This window comes from Aedes albopictus, chromosome 3 (genome assembly GCF_035046485.1).
Source record: "Aedes albopictus strain Foshan chromosome 3, AalbF5, whole genome shotgun sequence".
Lineage (NCBI taxonomy): Eukaryota > Metazoa > Arthropoda > Insecta > Diptera > Culicidae > Aedes > Aedes albopictus.
In genome coordinates, this window is record NC_085138.1 from 327126400 (window position 1) to 327146285 (window position 19886).

Below are 19886 nucleotides of genomic sequence, written 5' to 3' on the forward strand. Positions count from 1 at the left end.
AATATTTAGCGTATAGTGTACCAGGCGTTGAGAAAAACGAGTGGTGAAATGATTCTTTTAATTAACATTTTCTCTGAAATTAAGATTCAATAACATTGCAATCTATTCAAAATTTATTCATATTCTTCTTCGACCTCCAAAATCCAAAGATTATGAATATATTGTGACTCATTTTTCGGAACATTCGGTCAATCCACATGCCCCAGCTATATATGTGCATTTGAAAACGGAAACGGTTATTGCATCATCCCCTTTCTTGTATGCAATGAATAAAATGCGAGTAATTTTCCTCCGCAGGATCTTTGACCAAAATCAAGCCGAATGACTAACGGTTTAGTTCTACAATCTACTGCCCCGGCGGGTGAGCGACCACTAAACAATCATTGTTTAGAAACCGTCAGTTTTGCTGGCAACGCGACACGCGCCAGAGCAGTGAGTACGAGCTAGGGATGTTCCTACCACCTCACCCAAGTGTAGTACTATACTAGTACTATAAGTTATTGATATACTTAGTTATGCATACACGTTGACAGTTGCATACGTAAACTGTGTTTAGTTTCCCGAATCTATAAAAGCTTCCCGCAACTTGGCAGGCTGCATTCACTAGTGCAGAGTCCACGTTCAGCAACGATCATGGGAAGAAGTTATTCCCCTTGGAGACATTGAGTGCGATTCAAGTGAAAAACCAAACGGTGGGACACATTTTCCGACGATAGGTGAAAAGTGAACAGTGATTTTATCCCGAGGCAGAGCTATCACGGCTGCTCTGTGGGGAAAGTGCCATCATGGCAGCAGAAGAAAGCAATCCCATGCAGCCACTGTGCGACGGAGGATCTCCGAAGGTGCTACATGCGAAGAAAAACGTTGAAGATTCACAGGTTGGTATTGGTTAAAATACACTGCACAGCGGACAGAAAGTGAAACATGTGCCAATTCGAGGAATGCATAAGAAGCAACGGAAAACGGAAGCAATGAAAAAAAAATGAATATGAAGTGTACGATGAAGAATTTATAATTTTTGTTTATTAAAGAGGTTTTAAACCAACGGGTTGATTTGCCTCTAAAAGAAAAAAAAAATATATAGTATGTAATGAAGCGAATTCGTACCAAGTTTTTGAAAAATCATTTATTTGTGTTTCTAAAATGTATTGTATCACGTCACTCGTTTGACATTATGTTTTGATTGTAAATTTGGTAAATAGTACAATATGAATAACAAACATTTACTAGGGTAGCGAGCCACTTGGGCAGTGGCCGCTATTTTGGGCACTCTTCGATATAACTCAGTCAATTCCAAACCAATTGATTTGAAATTTTGCACACGGTTAGATACTATACGCGATGAGACGTTATAAAAAATGTGTCAATTGATTCAAAATTGGCTGAGTTATAGCTGCAGAGAAATGCCCAAAATAGGAGCCGAGATGGTTCCACTTTATCCCAAAATTTTCTATATTTGTACATTATTAAATAGACTTATCCAAATTATAAAATACAAAAATTTGTGTGCCTTTCCAGCTTTGATAAATAGGAGTATTCAAATTTGGGCTTAAAACGGAATGATGTAGTGCAAATGCTACGTAATGCGATTCAATAGTTTATGGCTTCACATTTACTAAAATATTTTGTTTTAACTAATAACTTTTTGCGATTATTCTCTAAATTCAAGTTCTGACATTATTTCAAGATACTTCAACCTTGTTCAACGCCCATCATTAGCTAAGCGAGAAAAAATCAAATCACCAAGATAATGAGTAAACTTAACATTTTTATATTTTTATACAATTCTCTCAACCGCGAAAAAAAAAGTTGAATTTTCTCTTTGTCTTCGCGTCAGAATTTGGTTATGCCTGATGGTAGTATACAAAATGGACGCGAGGTTAACATTATTTTGAAAATCTTTTTTTTCTTCAAAAGAGCATTTTTAGCTCAATATACGAAGAAAATTCTATTTTTGACTCGAAGTTTTTGAATTTGAATGACATCTAGTTCATGCTTTGCTCTGAATTTCAGGAATCATTTACTTCTGCATCAACACATAACCATTTTTCCTCACTTAACTTTTGAAAAGGGCGTATGATAAAACAAACTTATTTTCTCTGTTAAAAATTATAACTCCAAAGCGGTTTGTTGGATTGAAATGATGTTTTCGAACATGTTTGATGATATTTGAAGAACTTTTAGGAAAATACACTAAGAGTAATATTCATCCAATACAGATGGATGTCGTATTTTCATTTATAGAAAAACCTTACTCTTCGATTTTTTTAAATATTTTTTTCAGTGGAAAGCTAACTTCCAGTCAAGTAGCCCAGGATGGGCTGGACATAAGTAAAGAAATGTTAGTAGTGACCCCTCTTGTGTCCTACAGAACTTTTTTTTTAACTTTTCCTTAAGCTCCATCAATTCTTTCTCAACCGTTTTGGAATCCTATCAAACCTCCTTAACTTCAACTTTAACGCTTCCCTTGGTCACCTGAAATTCTCTTCAAACCCTTGTTTGGACTTATCGCCAATTCTAACCTTAAAAGCCCAATAAGTTGAATTATTTTCATTGATGTTAAAACGCTTCGGCATCCATGCATACAGAAACAGCATATTGTCTGTGAAAAAGTTGTTCAGAAGATCCATGCTTTGGAACAAGGTGGACAATTTATTGTAGATTTAGCGCTGAATTGGTGTCGGTGAAAACAATATTGACTTCCACTGCCTTTTGCATGCGTTAAATCCCAAGTAACAATCAGCATGCCTTGAAGGTTTATTCATGTTTTATCCTGGTTTTATACGAGCATGTCAAAAAGCTAGTTGTTCTAAATTAGTTTTATGTGGTAGTTTTTTACTTTGAACCTTTGGCGTTCCATAAAACTATCATATAACTTCTGCTATAAACATCTTCAATTAAAGACTTGCAAGAAGACATGAATTGGTTTTATCACTTATTATATACCATTTCAATGAAACTTGCATTTGCAATTGTTGCCGGAGAGATGTTTTGTTTGTAAACAAATACACAAAACTGTGAGGCAATGCATAAAACCAACAAAAGATTTCGTGGCCGTAACATAAACCAAAAAAAATGCTGTGATAAAACCGCTAGTTCTACCATGAGCTCAGTTATGACTACCTCAGGAGGGTTAGCCCTATTGGAGGAATCATCAGGAACACAGAGTTTTATCAAAAAAATATGTCGCCTAGCCGGAATAATTCATGTGAATACCGAAAAATTATTACTCAATTTTATGATTTCACGTACAGCTTAAGATCAAATTAAACCATACAACACGTTTCCGTCATTTTATTTTGTCAGAAAAATTACATAATGTCTTTTGAACTCCGCTGTGTTGAAAAAACCTTTTTTGCACCCAATTCCACCGAGTAAATTAAATGCATTGAACTTCCAAATTATGCATAGTTTGTGTGGCGCACTTAGTTTTTGTCATTGGGAGTTATCGCTCAACTTCCAAGCAGAGCAGTCGTGTTCTCGCTGGAAGTCAGTAGCATTTTTTTCGATTCTTTCTTGCAAAATTTCTGCACTGCGATTCGCGTCCGTTGTGTATAGTGCCGCGGGATTCGCCGCGATGAGTGTTCGACGCGAAAACACGTTTCGCATCGATTATGCGAACGTGCCACGGAAGCCATCTTTCGAAGAGCTTCACGACTTCGTTGCTACCACATTGGGTCTCCAGTATGAGCAAGTTGTTCGACTACAGCCAAGCAGAGCACTCGGGTGCGCGTTCGTTAAGGTCGTCGACCTTGAGCTGGCGCGGAAAATCGTGTCAGAGCACGACAATAAACATGAGACAGAGGTTGACGGCAAAACCTACAAGCTCCGTATCACTCTCGAGGACGGTGCTGTTGAAGTGAAACTGTCCGACCTTTCCGAAGACATAACGAACGAGCAGATCGCTGAGTTCCTCGGTTCCTACGGCGAGGTGCTCTCCATTACTGAGCAAGTATGGGACAGCAAATATCGCTTTGCTGGTCTCCCGACTGGCGCTCGGATCGCGCGAATGCTAGTCAAACGGAATATAGCGAGCTTCGTCACAATTGACGGTCAGAGCACGAGCGTGTCTTACTTCGGGCAGCTACACACATGCAAGTACTGCGCCGAATTCGTACACAACGGCATCTCTTGTGTACAAAACAAGAAATTGTTGGTACAAAAAACCTATGCCAATGTCGCAAAACAAACTGGAACAAGCGACACCGCTCCGAGACCTCGCGTGTCAAAGCCGAAGCCTACATTCGCTAAGCTCTTCGGGCCGACACCAAGCGAAGCGAACAACCGAAGTCCAACCGCCACGACGAAGAAAACTGGGTCATCAGAAGCTGCGGTCGTTGTGCCGAAGCCTTCCATGTCGAACCCTGCCGATACCACCAAACGAGCAACAACATCAAAAGGTGGGCCCGCTGCTTCGCTACCGGCTAAACCGATCCACGACAACCGACCACTGACTGCCCAATTGCCAACAACATCAATCTCTCTCGAACAAAATATCAACCTCATGTCCCCTCCGGTTCTCTCGCAGAGTCTATTACCAGCCAACCGAATGGTTACTCGCTCCTTGGCTACAAGCGATGGAAACGAAACTGATGTTTCAACAGCCTCAACGAGCAGCAAACGTCGACACGGTCGTCCGCCGGGCAAAAAGCTGCGACATGGTGACGATGAAAACGATGGGAGCGACATTGCGATCTAATGGCTTCGACGAGTTACAATATCGCCTCGATCAACATCAACACCATCACGAACACGACTAAACTGAACGCGCTCCGAACATTTCTACGGACAATGGACATCGATATCGCCTTTCTCCAAGAAGTTGAGAATGAGCAGCTTCTCCTGCCTGGATACACTGTCATATGCAACGTGGATCACTCAAGAAGAGGGACAGCAATAGCGTTAAAACAGCACATACGTTTCTCCAATGTCGAGAAGAGTTTAGACGGAAGACTGATCGCACTGCGAGTACAAAACACGACGCTTTGCAATGTTTACGCTCCGTCTGGCACTGCGCTGCGGCACGAGCGCGAGCGCTTTTTCGTGACCACACTCGCTTACTATCTCCGTCACCCCACAGAGCACTCGTTATTAGCGGGAGATTTCAACTGTGTTCTGCGACAGTGTGATGCGACGGGACACAACCACAGCCCCGCTCTGCTCGCTACCGTGCAACAGTTGCAACTCACCGACATATGGCAGAAAATAAACCCAAACATACCTGGCTTTACGTACATCACACACAACTCGTCTGCACGTCTAGACCGCATGTACGTTAGCCAGAGTCTGCGCAGCCAGCTAAGATCAGCTGATACGCATGTTTGTTCCTTTTCCGACCACAAAGCATTGACAGCCCGAATCTGTCTCCCACATCTTGGTCGAGAGCCAGGCCGTGGGTTTTGGTCTCTTCGTCCCCACCTACTCACTCCTGAGAACATCCAGGAATTTCAGTATCGCTGGCAATACTGGACCCGCCAGCGTCGGAACTTTCCATCGTGGATGCAGTGGTGGCTATCGTATGCGAAGCCCAAAATCAAATCCTTCTTCCGTTGGAAATCGAAGGCTGCCTTTGACGATTTTCATCGGCAATACCAGCGGCTCTATGTGGAACTACGGCAAGCGTACGATGGCTACTACCGGAACCCTGCGATGTTGCCCACAATCAACCGAATTAAGGCGAAGATGTTAAATCTGCAACGGAATTTCTCGCAGGCATTCATGCGTATCAGCGAGACCTACATCTCGGGAGAACCAATTTCAACGTTCCAGCTAGGAGAAAGAAGGAGGAAAAAAACGATCATTACCCAACTGCGGGACGACGACGACCAACTGATCGAAGACGGCGGTGCGATTGAGCAGCACATGCATCGATTCTACCGCAACCTCTACGCTGCGAACGAAGCAGAAGAAGCGAGGGATAATATTTTCGAATGCGAGAGAGTGATCCCCGATAACGACCCAGTAAATGAGGCCTGTATGAGCGAAATAACTCCTGCCGATGTTTTCACAGCCATAAAGACTAGCAGTCCGAACAAATCCCCCGGCGGAGATTCGCTCCCACGAGAGTTCTACCTCAAAACCTACGATGTCATCTGGAGAGAGCTCACCATGGTTATGAATGAAGCACTTGCTAGCAATTTTCCAGCTGAATTTGTTGATGGAATAATCGTGCTGGTTAAGAAGAAAGGAAACGACCAGTCGGCACACTCATATAGGCCCATATCACTCCTCAATTTCGATTATAAGATCCTCTCTCGTATACTGAAAATGCGTCTCGACAATGTAATGAGAACCCACCACGTGCTAAACGGCGCACAGAAATGTTCCAGCTTCGGCCGTAACATCTTTCAAGCTACTCTGGCGTTGAAAGATCGCATAGCACAGCTGGTGAAACGTAAACAACGTGGCTTACTGGCATCGTTCGACCTTCGGCATGCGTTTGATCTCGTCGATCGGACATTTCTCTCTCGGAACATGTGCTCGCTCGGCTTCGATCCGAACCTTGTCCGACTTCTCAACAGGATTGGAGAGCTGTCGTCATCCCGTCTTCTTGTGAATGGGCATTTATCCGAAGCATTCCCCATCGAGAGATCGGTTCGCCAAGGGGACCCACTCTCGATGCACTTGTTCGTGTTATATTTGCAACCCCTGTTGAAGCAACTGGAAGAAATATGCGGACCCGACCTCGTGGTGGCGTACGCGGACGATGTTTCGGTGATCGTTACCTGCAGGAACAGGCTAGAGAGAATACGAGAGGCTTTCCATCGTTTCGAGCGAGTGTCTGGTGCTAGGCTGAGCCTGGAGAAATCGACGTCCATATCTGTGGGTTACACCGATGATGGACCACTCACCGTGCCCTGGCTGAGGTGCGAAAACACTGTGCGTATTTTAGGAGTGACTTTTGCCAATTCCATACGGCTGATGAATAAACTGAACTGGGATACACTTGTTGGCAAGTTCTCTCAGCAAGTGTATCTCCACTCCCTACGCAAGCTTAACCTACACCAGAAAGTGACCTTACTGAACGTGTTTATCACATCGAAGGTGTGGTATCTTGCTTCAGTGCTCGTTCCTGCTGCTGTACACATAGCGAAGCTGACTGCTATCATGGGAACATTTTTGTGGCGAGGGATTCCAGCAAGGGTGCCAATGCAACAAATGGCGCGCAGTATAGATGGTGGTGGTTTAAATCTGCAACTACCTGCACTCAAATGCAAGTCGTTATTAATCAACCGATGTATGCGAGAAATCGATTCCACTCCTTTTTACAAATCCTACATTTTCCAAGCTATTCCAAACCCACCTGCCGACTGTCCTTGTTTAAAATTGATCCTTTCGAATTTCCCACTACTCCCTCCGCAAGTCCAACAAAACCTATCCGCCGATGGCATCCACAAGTTTTACATCGAACAAACAGAAGCCCCTAAAATTGCCCGCGAGCACCCGACGGCAAACTGGCAACGAATCTGGCGGAATATTGCAAGCAAACAGTTAACCTCGAGCCAGCGAAGTACTCTCTTCTTGCTGGTGCACGGAAAGCTGGAACACCGGAAGCTGATGCACAGAATCAACAGAGCCGACGGAGAAAACTGCCAACACTGCGGTGCACCTAGCGAAACGTTGGACCACAAGCTAAGCACTTGCGTGCGCATTGATGCAGCGTGGAGGCTGCTACAGCGGAAAATAACGACTCTGCTTGGTGGCTGGCGTAGAGTTCGAATAGAGGATCTGATGAGGCCGCACCTTCAGAGCATACCAAGATGGAAGAAAACTATCATACTCAAAATGTTTGTTAATTATGTCGTATTTATTATGGAATGTAATAATTTTATAGACATTGCTGCATTAGATTTTGAAATTACAATTGATGTATAAATAGTTTACTATGTAATTACATTTTTTACATTTAATAAACAAATTTTATAAGTAAAAAAAAAAAAAAAAATTATCACAGTCACATTCACCACAAAATTTCCGTCGCATGTCTCCTGACACGTATTAAATAGGAAAACAAATCTGAATTCCATATCTGCATCTTTCCAATTGATGGCTGGATAAACAACCAAGCATAATTTATTCTGACGATCGAACATTGAGAGTGAAAAATAATCAAAACAATTATTCGACAAGTCAGAAGATGGTTTTATTTAGAAGATTGATAAAACTATGATACAACCCGAAATCCTAAGCCGGTTTGCATACAAAGTCCTGTAGACCCTAATAAGACTGGGCCAACTAGCCAGAACGTGGGCTTATTGAGGCATACAAGAACTCGAGAGCATTTTCAAGTCGGCATCAATGGTTTTATGTTTAAGATTTTTGAATCGCTAAAAAACTTTGATAAAATTAAAATTGTTACTTGGGATGTAATGTCGGAAGTAGTGCGCTGTATAGCTAATATGCTGCTCTATTCAGCGCACTACTTCCAACGTATGTTTAACGCATATAATAGGCAGAGGCAATTTATTTCCGACACCAATTTAGTACTAAATTTACAATACCTCATAACAGGCAACGATCGTGCAAATGTACGATTTTTGAAGACTCAATGTTCTCATGTACAACGGCTCGTACACAACCCGATTAGTCGATGCAATCGCCCAAAATACGTACTCGCTACTGAAAAACTCTAGCTGCGATCTCAACATTTTGTGGTGGGACAACATGATTTGCCTGTGTGCCGCATTAGGTATGAGATCGTCAATATCTTAACCAAGCTGAGATGCAGGCTTTGTCCCAGTTGGGAAGCTACACGGAATCCTTCAGAAATTATCAAAAAGATCCTTTTGATATTATTTCAAGGATTCCTTCCGGGGTTTCGTGGTTGAATGCTCCCGACCTAAACAACACACATGGTTACAAAACAGTCACGACAACGCATGTAAGGGTTGCACAGAAATCACCGTGACTTACTGCGCAACCTTACCGATATTTCTTTAAGGATTTCCTCAGGAATTCCCACCGAGATTGTTGAATGGATTCCTTCAAGAATTCCTCCAGTTTTTTTGCAGGAACTCCTCCCGGGATGCCTCCAAGGATTCCTCCAAGATTCGTTCTGGAACTCCAAAGGGGTTGGTTCTACCCAAGATTTCTTCATAAACTCCTTCATTCATCCCTCAAGCCCTTTAGGGGTTTCTCTCGAGTTTCCTCCAGGATTTTCTCAAATTGTTTATTCTCAGGGTTGCTTTGAAAATTCCTCCTGAAACATTTTCAAGGATTTTTCCCAGAATTTTTCTATAAGACAGGAAGGATGGCTTTCTCGGACTTCGAGTAAAGAACGATTTTTATCTACATTACTGACGTTTCGGCCTAGGTATTTGGCCTTTTTCAAGGGTCGTAGTGTCTACCGTCTTTTTTTTTGGGGAATTTGTATAAGGAATTCTCTTCTGGGTTGCTTCTCATGTATACATGTTGTTGTCTTAGATTTTTAATTTTGTATAATTCACTAATATGCACTGATAACGACAGTCCTAAAACCCTATTCTTTCTCTATAAGTATCCTCCAGAGTTTTTCTTCTGAGATTCTTTCACGGCAAAATTTTGCATATGCTACCGTTTCCAAAATACAACGGTTTTACTATGAGCAAAACTGAAAATATCCAACTTTTGATTGTTTTAGTACGTTTTTCTAATTATGGAGGATATTTTTTGGGAAGACCCACTTTTACCTACTGCACTGTGGGTAAAAATGATAAAATATTACAAGTTTACAAAATAAAGGAAATACGAATTAAAAAATTTAATTCACAAAACGTTTATTAATCAATTCTTCCGAGTTAGACAATTGATTTCAGTTAAGGGATGGATTTGAGTAAAGAAGGAAAATCCAATGTGCATTTAATTGTTTAATTCAAGGGTGTTCAGATCGTGCACTGCGACGCACTAGGTGCACCGCAAAACCTTGACTAGGGCACCACGACGCATAAAGAGTCTGTCTTCACTTTAAAATTCATCAATCAATTACCAATCACATTTTATGGGAAAATGAGAAAATATTCTGATATATATCAGGTCCAACATTGTAACGTGACGCTACTCATTCCCATTGTTAACATACTTTTCCGATGAAAACTAACTGTTTAATAGATCATAATTATTGTAAATTTTACAAGGAATCCGATTATAATATTTGAGGGTTTACGATCGAATTTACACGTTATAGTGGATAATCTGACCGAAAAGGCGTCAAAACGTTGTAAGTCACGGTAGAATGGGTCACATACGTTCTCAATAAAGTCTCATAAATTCTTCGAATGAGTGTAATCAGTTGCGTACCTTTTAATTCCGCCCTATTTTGCTTATCCTTTGACAGATACGTGTGTTTCGACAGCCATTTGTAATCTTCCTCAGTGTCAATTATCCACAAATAGGGCGGAATTAAAAGGTACGAAACTGATTACACTCATTCGAAGCGGGTATTCTGCATAGAGGGTTCGAAAAGTCGGTACAAAGATCTCATAAATTGTTAAAAATATTTGCGAAGATAAACCGTTTCTAAGATATGTATATATTTATTTAAACTTTCAATGAAGTTTTTAGGCCATTTGGAAAAGTAACTCTAGAGTCAAAATGACAAACTGATGATGTAAATGGTTTGTTTATGAAAGATGCTTGTGCAAAATATGAGATAAATAAAATATTGCAAGTATAAAACCAAAAAAAGCATCGTCATTTGTGGTGTAAATGATAAAGAAAAGTAAGAGAAAGATGAAAGAGAGCTTTTACAGCTAAAGACTGGAATCGAAAAAAGGGAGACACCTAAAATAATATAACTACTGATTGCGTGCATAAGATAGCTGTGTAATTAGTACCATAAAAATTCTATCAAAGTCAGGCATCCATTTTGAAAATTGTTTAGACTGCCTCTTTGTTGTTAGCTCATCAAACGTTTGAAAATTTGACTGTGAGTTCCGCAAGGCATAATAAGTGGTGATAATTTCATCATAATTGGTTCAGTACATTTTTTTTAACAATTCAAAAAAAGCGATATTTTTTTTCAAATTTTGAGCACTTTTTAACAATCCAAAACCAGTGTGCGCTATTTTGACTGTACAGGGTGCGGCAGGAAAAAATGCGAAAAGTTCAAGGCACTATTACACGCTAAATATGGGATATATATGACTATTTTTTCATGACAGTGTATCAGTCAATGTCTATATTCTAACACTGGAAAATAAAAATGAACATATTTGATGTTTAACATGTGATAATGTAGGCCTAATAAGCGGATATCAATAAACTGCGCGCCCAATGGTCATTAAACAAAATGACTTTAACGGTAACAAAATTAGCTCAAATTCGATGAACAACCAGACCACACTGATCCAGAGCCATGTAGTTTCACATACCAGATGAAATAAGTACATATATTTGATGATATTGTAGAGAAAATCAAAAATTTTGTTTTATCAGATGCGAAATTTAGCGACCTGTGTGATTTTCTGCGGTTTTAAAATTCTGGTTGTCTTCATCTTCAGGCGCCGCCCTGTAAAGGTTAGTGACCAAAATGGGAAATTTTTTGATTAACTTTGCAGAAAACTAGCCTATTATAGATCATGGAACGTCGAAACATAGATTGGTTAATGTCAAATGGACGAAAATGAGGTTTGAAGTTGAAAAACACTTTCGCATTTTTTCCTGCCGCATACTGTATAACAGCCAACGCTGTTCCGATTTTTGGGAAATTTTGACTATGAAAAATTGCTGTGTTAAACTATTTTAAGTGAAAATTTCAACCATTTTGGTTAAATAGGGTAAGTTGTGCTATTAGTGTAAATTAATTATAAAAAATGATCGCACTACCTAATAAAGGGTTTCAAAACATTAGTCTGTAGTTTTCTATCCAAATTCGCTTGGAAAAATATTAAAACTATCGTTTTCACTGTTTTAGACAATAAATCGCTTGCATCAACATTAGGCACACTGTTCCTATTACTTATGAAAGTAAAATTTAAGTTTGGTTCCTATTGTTGCGGTATCCCATTGAATTCAAATGGGATTTTGGAGGATAGGAACACTACCGCAACAATAGGAACACAGCAGCAAAAATATTAAGGACAATATTTTTTTAGAGTAGGTTTTTGGGCAAATCTTAAGCACACAAATTGTGCAATTTTATAATTGAAGCATAATACATCTATTGAAGATGATTTTTTGGTAACATTTCAGTCGAAAAGGTGCTCAAATGCCATTACCGCAACAGTAGATACTACAGCAACGAAGGGAACCATTACACTATTTTCAAAGTTAAAGCATTTTGAATTTCACTATACCAAAAATCACTTGTGTTTGTGACATAGTGCTTCATATATGGAAACGATTGGCGACGATTGAGCCCCAAATAAATGAACTAGATAAAAAAAATAAACGATTGGCACCGCTAACCGTTGTCATTACGATGTTCATTCATTTATTGAGTATTACATCAAATTCAAGATAAAACTGAATCAACAATATTTCTCCATAATACACGGTTCGTGGCTGCCGCTCTCCATCCTCGGTCGCGCCCGATGCTCGCCAAGTCACACTCCACCTGGTCCACCCATCGTGCTCTCTGCGCCCCACGCCTCCTTGTGCCAACCGGATCAGTTGCAAACAACAGCTTTGCAGGGTTGTTGTCCGGCATTCTTGCAACATGCCCTGCCCACCGTATCCTTCCGGCTTTGGCCACCTTCTGGATGCTGGGTTCGCCGTAAAGTGCAGCGAGCTCGTGGTTCATCCTTCTCCGCCACACACCGTTCTCCTGCACACCGCCGAAGATCGTCCTTAGCACGCGTCGCTCGAAAACTCCGAGTGCTTGCAGGTCCTCCTCAAGCATGGTCCATGTCTCGTGCCCGTAGAGGATTACCGGTCTTATTAGCGTTTTGTACATGGGGTCTCCAGTTAGCCTAGTGGTTAAGGCTATGGATCGCAAATCCGGAGACGGCGGGTTCGATTCCCGTTCCACAATGTACAAATTCATGCAATGGCAGGCAAAGAAAGCCCTTCAATTAATAACTGTGGAAGTGCTCAAAGAACACTAAGTTGAAGAGAGGCTGGCCAAGTTCCAGTGAGAACGTAGAGCCATAAAGAAGAAGAAGAAGACATGGCGCATTTGGTGCGTGGGTGAATCTTTTTTGACCGCAGTTTCTTCTGGAGCCCGTAGTAGGCCCGACTTCCGCTGATGATGCGCCTCCGAATTTCACGGCTCACGTTGTTGTCAGCCGTCAGTAAGGATCCGAGGTAGACGTATTCCTCCACCACCTCGAAAGTATCCCCGTCTATCGTAACATTACTACCCAGACGGATCCGGTCGTGTTCGGTTCCGCCTACCAGCATTTACCTTTTTCTGAGGCATTCACCACCAGTCCGACCGTTGCTGCTTCGCGTTTCAGGCGGGTGTACAGCTCTGCCACCGTTCTAAATGTTCTGGCAATAATGTCCATGTCGTCCGCAAAGCACACAAATTGTCCGGATTTTGTGAAAATCGTTCCCCGGCTGTTGAGCCCGGCTCGTCGCATCACACCTTCCAGAGCGATGTTGAAGAGTAGGCATGAGAGTTCGTCACCTTGTCGCAGTCCCCGGTGAGATTCGAATGAACTAGATAGTTCTCCCGAAATCCTTACGCAGTTTTGCACACCGTCTATCGTTGCTTTAATCAGTCTAGTCAGCTTCCCAGAAAAGCCGTTTTCGTTCAAGATTCTTCATAGCTCTGCGCGGTCGATACTGTCGATGTTATGTAATGAATATTGTTTATTTGAGACTCAATATGGAGATCGTGCAGGCCGATTTTTATGTTACCAAAAATAAATAGAAATTATTGAGGTAAAAATACGGTAGACTACCTTGGGCTGGTCATAAAACACTGATACCGGTTGTTCGCACATAGACTGAAGAGAAGAAGCGTAACAAGTTAGTTAATAAGCATATTATTATAAGATGATTGATAGAAATTTCATTGTTAAAAGACACTAAAGACTTGGTCTAAGCTAAATTAATCATCACAATGAAGCTCTGAATTATTGCAAAATAGTGGAAAATCTTCAAACATGATTTATTTCGTTTTTCGCCGATAGAATAGGTATTTTGAATCAAGGCTTTTCTGAAAGGTTAGGCCTTAAACTTAAACCCGGTAAAAGAAGATTTTCATTCAAGTTCGATAATGTCGGTTCCTGGTATGCGGGGCTGTTGTATTTTGTACAACACGTTGAAAAAATCTCGCTATTGGAGCGGACCTGGTGGGATGGTTAGAACACTTGACTATCACGCCGAGGACCTGGGATCGAATCCCACTCCCGACAAACTCGCAAAATGTGAGTTCTTCCTTCGGAAGGGAAGTAAAGCGTGGGTCCCGAGATGAACTAGCCTAGGGCTAAACATCTCGTTAATACAGATAAAAAAAAAAAAGAATCTCGCTATTTGTACTCAGCATAAGCGTGGTGCTGACGGTGGTGGCCAAACGCGCGACTGATGGAAGGCTAAATCGAAATATTTCATAAGTAGATCTGTACTAGTTTATTGCAAAAGTAATTGAGATTGGTAGGGGATGATTTTCTTAATTAGTTGATCTAATAACAAAATCTATCTTATTAACCTTAACTTTCATCAATTTATGTAAATTTGGGGGGCACAGACTATGAGAAGAACGCTTGGAATAGCCAACAAATTATTAAAAGAACATAACTAAGACAAACAACTTGTAGTCATACAGCCACATTTTCACAGGAATCAAATACATTGGAGAGAACAAGTATTATAATTCTATGCTCAAGATATTTTAAAACCCTATTTTTGCGATTTGATTGAAAAGAATATTTAGAAGATAATTTGAGGCATAGTGAGAATGCTGATGGATTTTATAAACCTTCAACAGAAATTGGGAATTTTTGAAAATTTACACAGAGATTTCTCTTTTCATTTCTGCTGAATTAGAATTGGAAAAAGTATAGATTAATGTCTTTAAAAGGGTATGAATTCCCAGGAATCTGTAAATAAAAAAATGCAACAACAACAAAAACACGATAACTGTGGGGTGTGAACATAGGTTAGTCATTCCCCTTGTGTGTTTGAATCCTGTGAAAAACACCATGCCGTCCCTTCCAGCCTTTGGCCAGTTTGGCGCCCCTCTGAGGCTGGCGCCCTTGGCGGGGGCTAACCTGGCCAACCCCACGCTACGGCTCTGATCATAGGCAGTATAAGTCAAATTTACAACACCACACGAACAATGTGTTCTACCTTTAATCCAAATAGGCACTAATAGGTCTTGATTAAGATATTTTTAGAGCAGCAGTAGAAAATACTTGGATATCACAAATAAAATGTAATGACATTGATGTGGATGCATTTTTTTTATAGAAAGATCCAAAAAGTGTCAATACATCATACCTTTTTTCAACGTTCAAAAAGTGCATATATTTCACAAACTTTAGAACATTAAAATATTGTTGTAAAACGTTCAAAGTTTCATTCGATTCGGTTTACTGGTTTCGGAAATATGATAGTTCAAAAGTTAGTGTCTAAAAAATGTGTTTTACGAGAACGGTTCTAGCTTCGTGAAATGTTAACCAATCGAGCTCAAATTTGTACTGAATGAAACACATACAATTAATTGACAAACAGTCAAAATTTGAGAATTGTTGATGCTCTCTATGAATAGTTAGAGCTTGTTTATATATTTTGTGACAGAAAAAAGTTGCCTATCCCAAACATTTTGGCTACCACCTGTAACTATTATTTCATTAAACAGAAAACCCAAGTCTTGCTTATTTGAAGTCACTTTTCAAGTGCTTTTCGCATCCTACAATCTTATTCAAAAAATTTCTTACAGTGTAACTCGTACAATTCTATAGATGTAACAGATTCTAAGAAAACGAATACTAATCAATTTTCACGAGAAGTACCTATAAAAACCCCACCAAATCTAAATTATTCAATCTGATGTCAGTTACATTCCATGGCACGGCTTCTGCTCCACAAATACTATTTAACTACAACGCTTGGTTTTTCACAATCATAAATTGATTCATTCTCCGTTTGCCCACGCTACACCGACCGCACCGCAAGTCAGTCAGTTGGCTCGCGACCAAATGCAGCCAGTCAGCGGCGTCCGCGGCGTCATAACTGCATCGATTTGCAGTTTGTTTGATTAGTGGGTGAAGTGCATTCTGCAGTCACAACTGTATCGTGCCGGTGCGGTTTGCAATGTCGTCACCGTCGTCGTCGCTGTCGCGCCAATTTGTTTATTTTCATTCCATTATTATCGGTTTTCTACGTCGCTGCGGCAGTTGGCACATGGAAGCTTTAGTTTTCAAGTTCAAGTTCGGATAAACATATGTGGACTGCGGGTTGGACGTGAGTAAGTAGGATTTTCACTGCCAGGGTTTTATGTACTAACTGTCCCAGTGACCGACTGACGCCTTGGCAGTGGTGCCAGTTTTATGGAAATTCTTGTTGTTTTTAACGTAGAGTGCATTTGGGCTATCAGATATCTACGGATTGAGACATTACATGGCTTGTTTAAGTTTCTAAGGTTCACAAGAGTATGCTTATGAATTCGTTCAATAATTAATCTGACATCAGTGTCGGCAGCTGTGTTTGTTCCGCCGGCTCCACTCGCGGTGAGACACAGCTGACGAGTTCAAAAGTTTAGCGTAAGTGAATTTTGCAAGCTTGGCAAGTTGTGTAGCGTCTTTGTTTGCTCTGTAGTTGTGCACCGTAAGAAAATTCTATTTCAAGGGATGTTCAGTTTAAAACTCCCAGACTATTTGAAAATGGATATCACATTTCACGACGTTCTAGTGATTCATCCGAAGGAGATGCTATCCCCCGTAGACGTATTATGCAATACGTCTGTGGGTTTTGCCAGTACTTGGCAACGTGTCACGTGTTTCCTTCGGTAATACTGGTGTGGTGGAACAGCTTTACTTCTTCAACTACTAAAAGCAAATGAGTTAATCTGATGTAATACTTTCGTTGCAGAACGTCAGCCTTCCCGAAGCGATAACGGTCAGCTTGTATACAGAGAATGCGTTGAACTCGACTGAATCAGGTGGAACTACTCGCGAGAAATGGACCAGGAATATCGAGTTCCTGCTTTCGTGCGTGGCACTGTCCGTTGGATTCGGGAACGTTTGGAGGTTTCCCTACACGGCACTGAACAATGGAGGCGGTGCGTTCGTTATCCCGTATTTGGTGGTACTGCTGGTCGTTGGACGACCGCTGTACTACCTGGAGATGGTTGTTGGGCAGTTTTCGAGCAGAGGATGCGTTAAGGTGTTCGACTTGTGCCCGTTGATGCGTGGTGTCGGAGTTGGACAGACTATAACGATGTTCACGATCGTCGGATATTATGCAGCGCTGCTGTCGCTGGCTATGCGATACTTCGTAGACTCGTTCCAGTACACTCTTCCGTGGTCCGAGTGTCGTTCGGATTGGGATTGCGTAGACTCATCTAAGGCTTCGATTCACATTTCCAACAGTACGACTACGAAGCCATCTGCAGAGTTCTACTTCACGTAAGTACTTTGTTGTAATCAAGCCGTACGACTTACTGACAGATTTTTTTCCATTTCAGAAAGACTGTTACGGAACAATTCTCAGATCTTGAAAACGGGATCGGCATTCCAAATTACCAGCTAGTTCTCTGCTTGCTGGTCAGCTGGGTATTGATAACAGTGCTCGTAATCAAAGGAATCAAGAGCTCCGGCAAAGCATCCTACTTCCTTGCCATCTTTCCGTACGTTATCCTTTTTGGCTTACTGGTCCGTGCCGTCACTTTGGACGGAGCATTTGATGGCATCCGGTACTTGATCACACCTCAGTGGGACAAACTTCTGGACACTGAAGTTTGGTACGAGGCCGTATCTCAATGCTTTTTCTCCCTTACCGTTGGTTTGGGAGCCGTGATAGTGTACTCTTCGTTCAACAGTTTCTCCAATAACATCTACCGGTAAGTTACAAAACAGTAGTCCTTATGAAATAACTATTACACATCCATCATTCTTTCAGCGACGCCATGATCATCTCCTGGCTGGACACTTTCACCTCGATGCTCTCGGGAGTGATCGTATTTGGAGTGGTCGGTAACGTAGCCTACATAACCAAGAAGAACGTAACGGATGTCATGAAAGGAGGTCCAGAGTTGACGTTTGTGGTGTATCCGGACGCTATTGCCAAGATGCCCACGTGGCCCAATTTCTTCGCGGTGATGTTCTTCCTGATGTTCATCCTGCTTGGTTTGGGCAGTAATATGGGAATTGTGACGACGATCTTGACCTCGATCAAGGATCGCTATCCGGGAGTGAAAATCTGGAAGGTGGTTATCGCGATCGCGGTGGCAGGGTTCTGCTGCGGACTGGTGTACATCTCACCCGTAAGTTCTTTGTGTTTAGTTAGAATCTTGATTATAATTCACAACTTGTCCGTAGGGCGGGTTCTACGTACTAGACGTGGTAGACTACTATGGCGTTACGTTCCCCACTTTGGTACTGGTAGTTCTGGAAGCGTTCACCTTCTGTTGGCTGTATGGCGTAAATCGTATCTGTATGGATATCAAATTCATGCTCGGCATCAAAACTGGAATTTTCTGGAGAATATGTTGGGGTTTCCTGACACTGTCCATCCTTATTACCATCACTTGTATGCAAGTATTCAAATACAAAGCAAAAAAGGTGCCCCATGGCTATAACGGTAAGACTCATTTCAATCCAATGATCTTTTCATTTCTCAACATTTTACACTACACTTTTCAGTTTTCGGTTGGTGTCTCTTCGGCGTGACCGTACTTCAAGTTGTTGGTTGGGCCATCTATGCCACTGCCCGGCAACCACAGAGCAGTTTTGGAAGTAAACTATGTAATGCCCTCAAGCCAACTGATGATTGGGGTCCAGAATCTGAGCAGGTTAAACGGAACTACAATGTAACGGTGGCAAAGCGCAAAACAAAACGTTCCAGAATAAAAACACTGCGAGCGAGAGTATTTAAAAATGTTTCGAAATGATTACATGTACACATTATCGTAGTATATCTTAGATCTAAAGTAGGTTATAAAGTTGTACAAACCAAAATACAGAATACCATAGCCACTGGATAGAGAAATAGTGGGTGCACTGCCTAAACTTGATGAACCTTAGAAGCATTATTTGTCATTAATAAACCATACATAAAAACGAAAGTTTGCGACTTTTTTATTGGATGACCCAAAGTAGGTAATACCTGTAATTCTAATTTTATGATATTATAAAAAGCTCAAAATCCGTCTCATTGGTGGAAAGGGAGCTTGAAATTAGGGAAAACTTGGAAGAAAGTATAAATCCAACCTACTTTACCTGTTCAGTCACAATGATTTCATTGGGACATCTACAAACGAAACCAGTTATCAAGCTGCTTGTCGCAATGTTGAGAAGAGACGTCGTCCAATTGTAAAAAATGGAGATATACCATGACGAATGTTTTCTGTAATTCTCGCGAAAGGAACATTTTTGCTGGAATTCCATTTATGAGTTTAACAAGACTTCTTAAAATTTTCAGGATTTACCAAACATTTTCTGGAATGTTTACAGAAAAAAGATTCTCGGCGCGTTTATTAGAATGATTTTAGCAATAATTCCTAAAAATTTTCTCCTAGTATCCCTTCTGAATACATCCTTGTACAAGCAATAAATTGAATTGAATCTTCTGGGATTCCTCCACACATTTTTCAATAATTCTCCTAAGAATTTCTCTTGGGACTTCTTCAGGAGTTTCTCAAGAAATTTTTTACTAGATTCATATTGAAACTGGTAAGAGGATTTCCCTTCAAAATTCCTCCTGGGATTCCATAAGAGAGTCTTTAGGAAATTTCTACATAAGTTAATGCTTCTACTCCTTCATGCTTTTTTTTCAAATAGTTGTGAATCAATTCCTCCAGA

General features: G+C 41.0%; 1 protein-coding gene across 2 annotated transcripts; it reads left to right on the plus strand.

The window, feature by feature from the left end:
* Positions 1 to 543: 543 nt before the first annotated feature.
* On the plus strand, positions 544 to 19117 carry LOC109426935 (sodium-dependent nutrient amino acid transporter 1-like). Of its 2 annotated transcripts, none has more exons than XM_020077884.3 (6): positions 544 to 878; positions 16957 to 17492; positions 17552 to 17926; positions 17986 to 18349; positions 18405 to 18666; positions 18729 to 19117. In XM_020077884.3, exons 1-6 carry the CDS (start codon positions 786 to 788, stop codon positions 18974 to 18976), a joined length of 1878 nt encoding a protein of 625 aa, XP_019933443.3. In that variant the 5' UTR covers positions 544 to 785; the 3' UTR covers positions 18977 to 19117. The 2 variants fall into 2 exon arrangements, with proteins under 2 accessions (XP_019933443.3, XP_062698853.1); XM_062842869.1 differs by lacking the exon at positions 544 to 878 and adding an exon at positions 16147 to 16333.
* Positions 19118 to 19886: the final 769 nt, after the last annotated feature.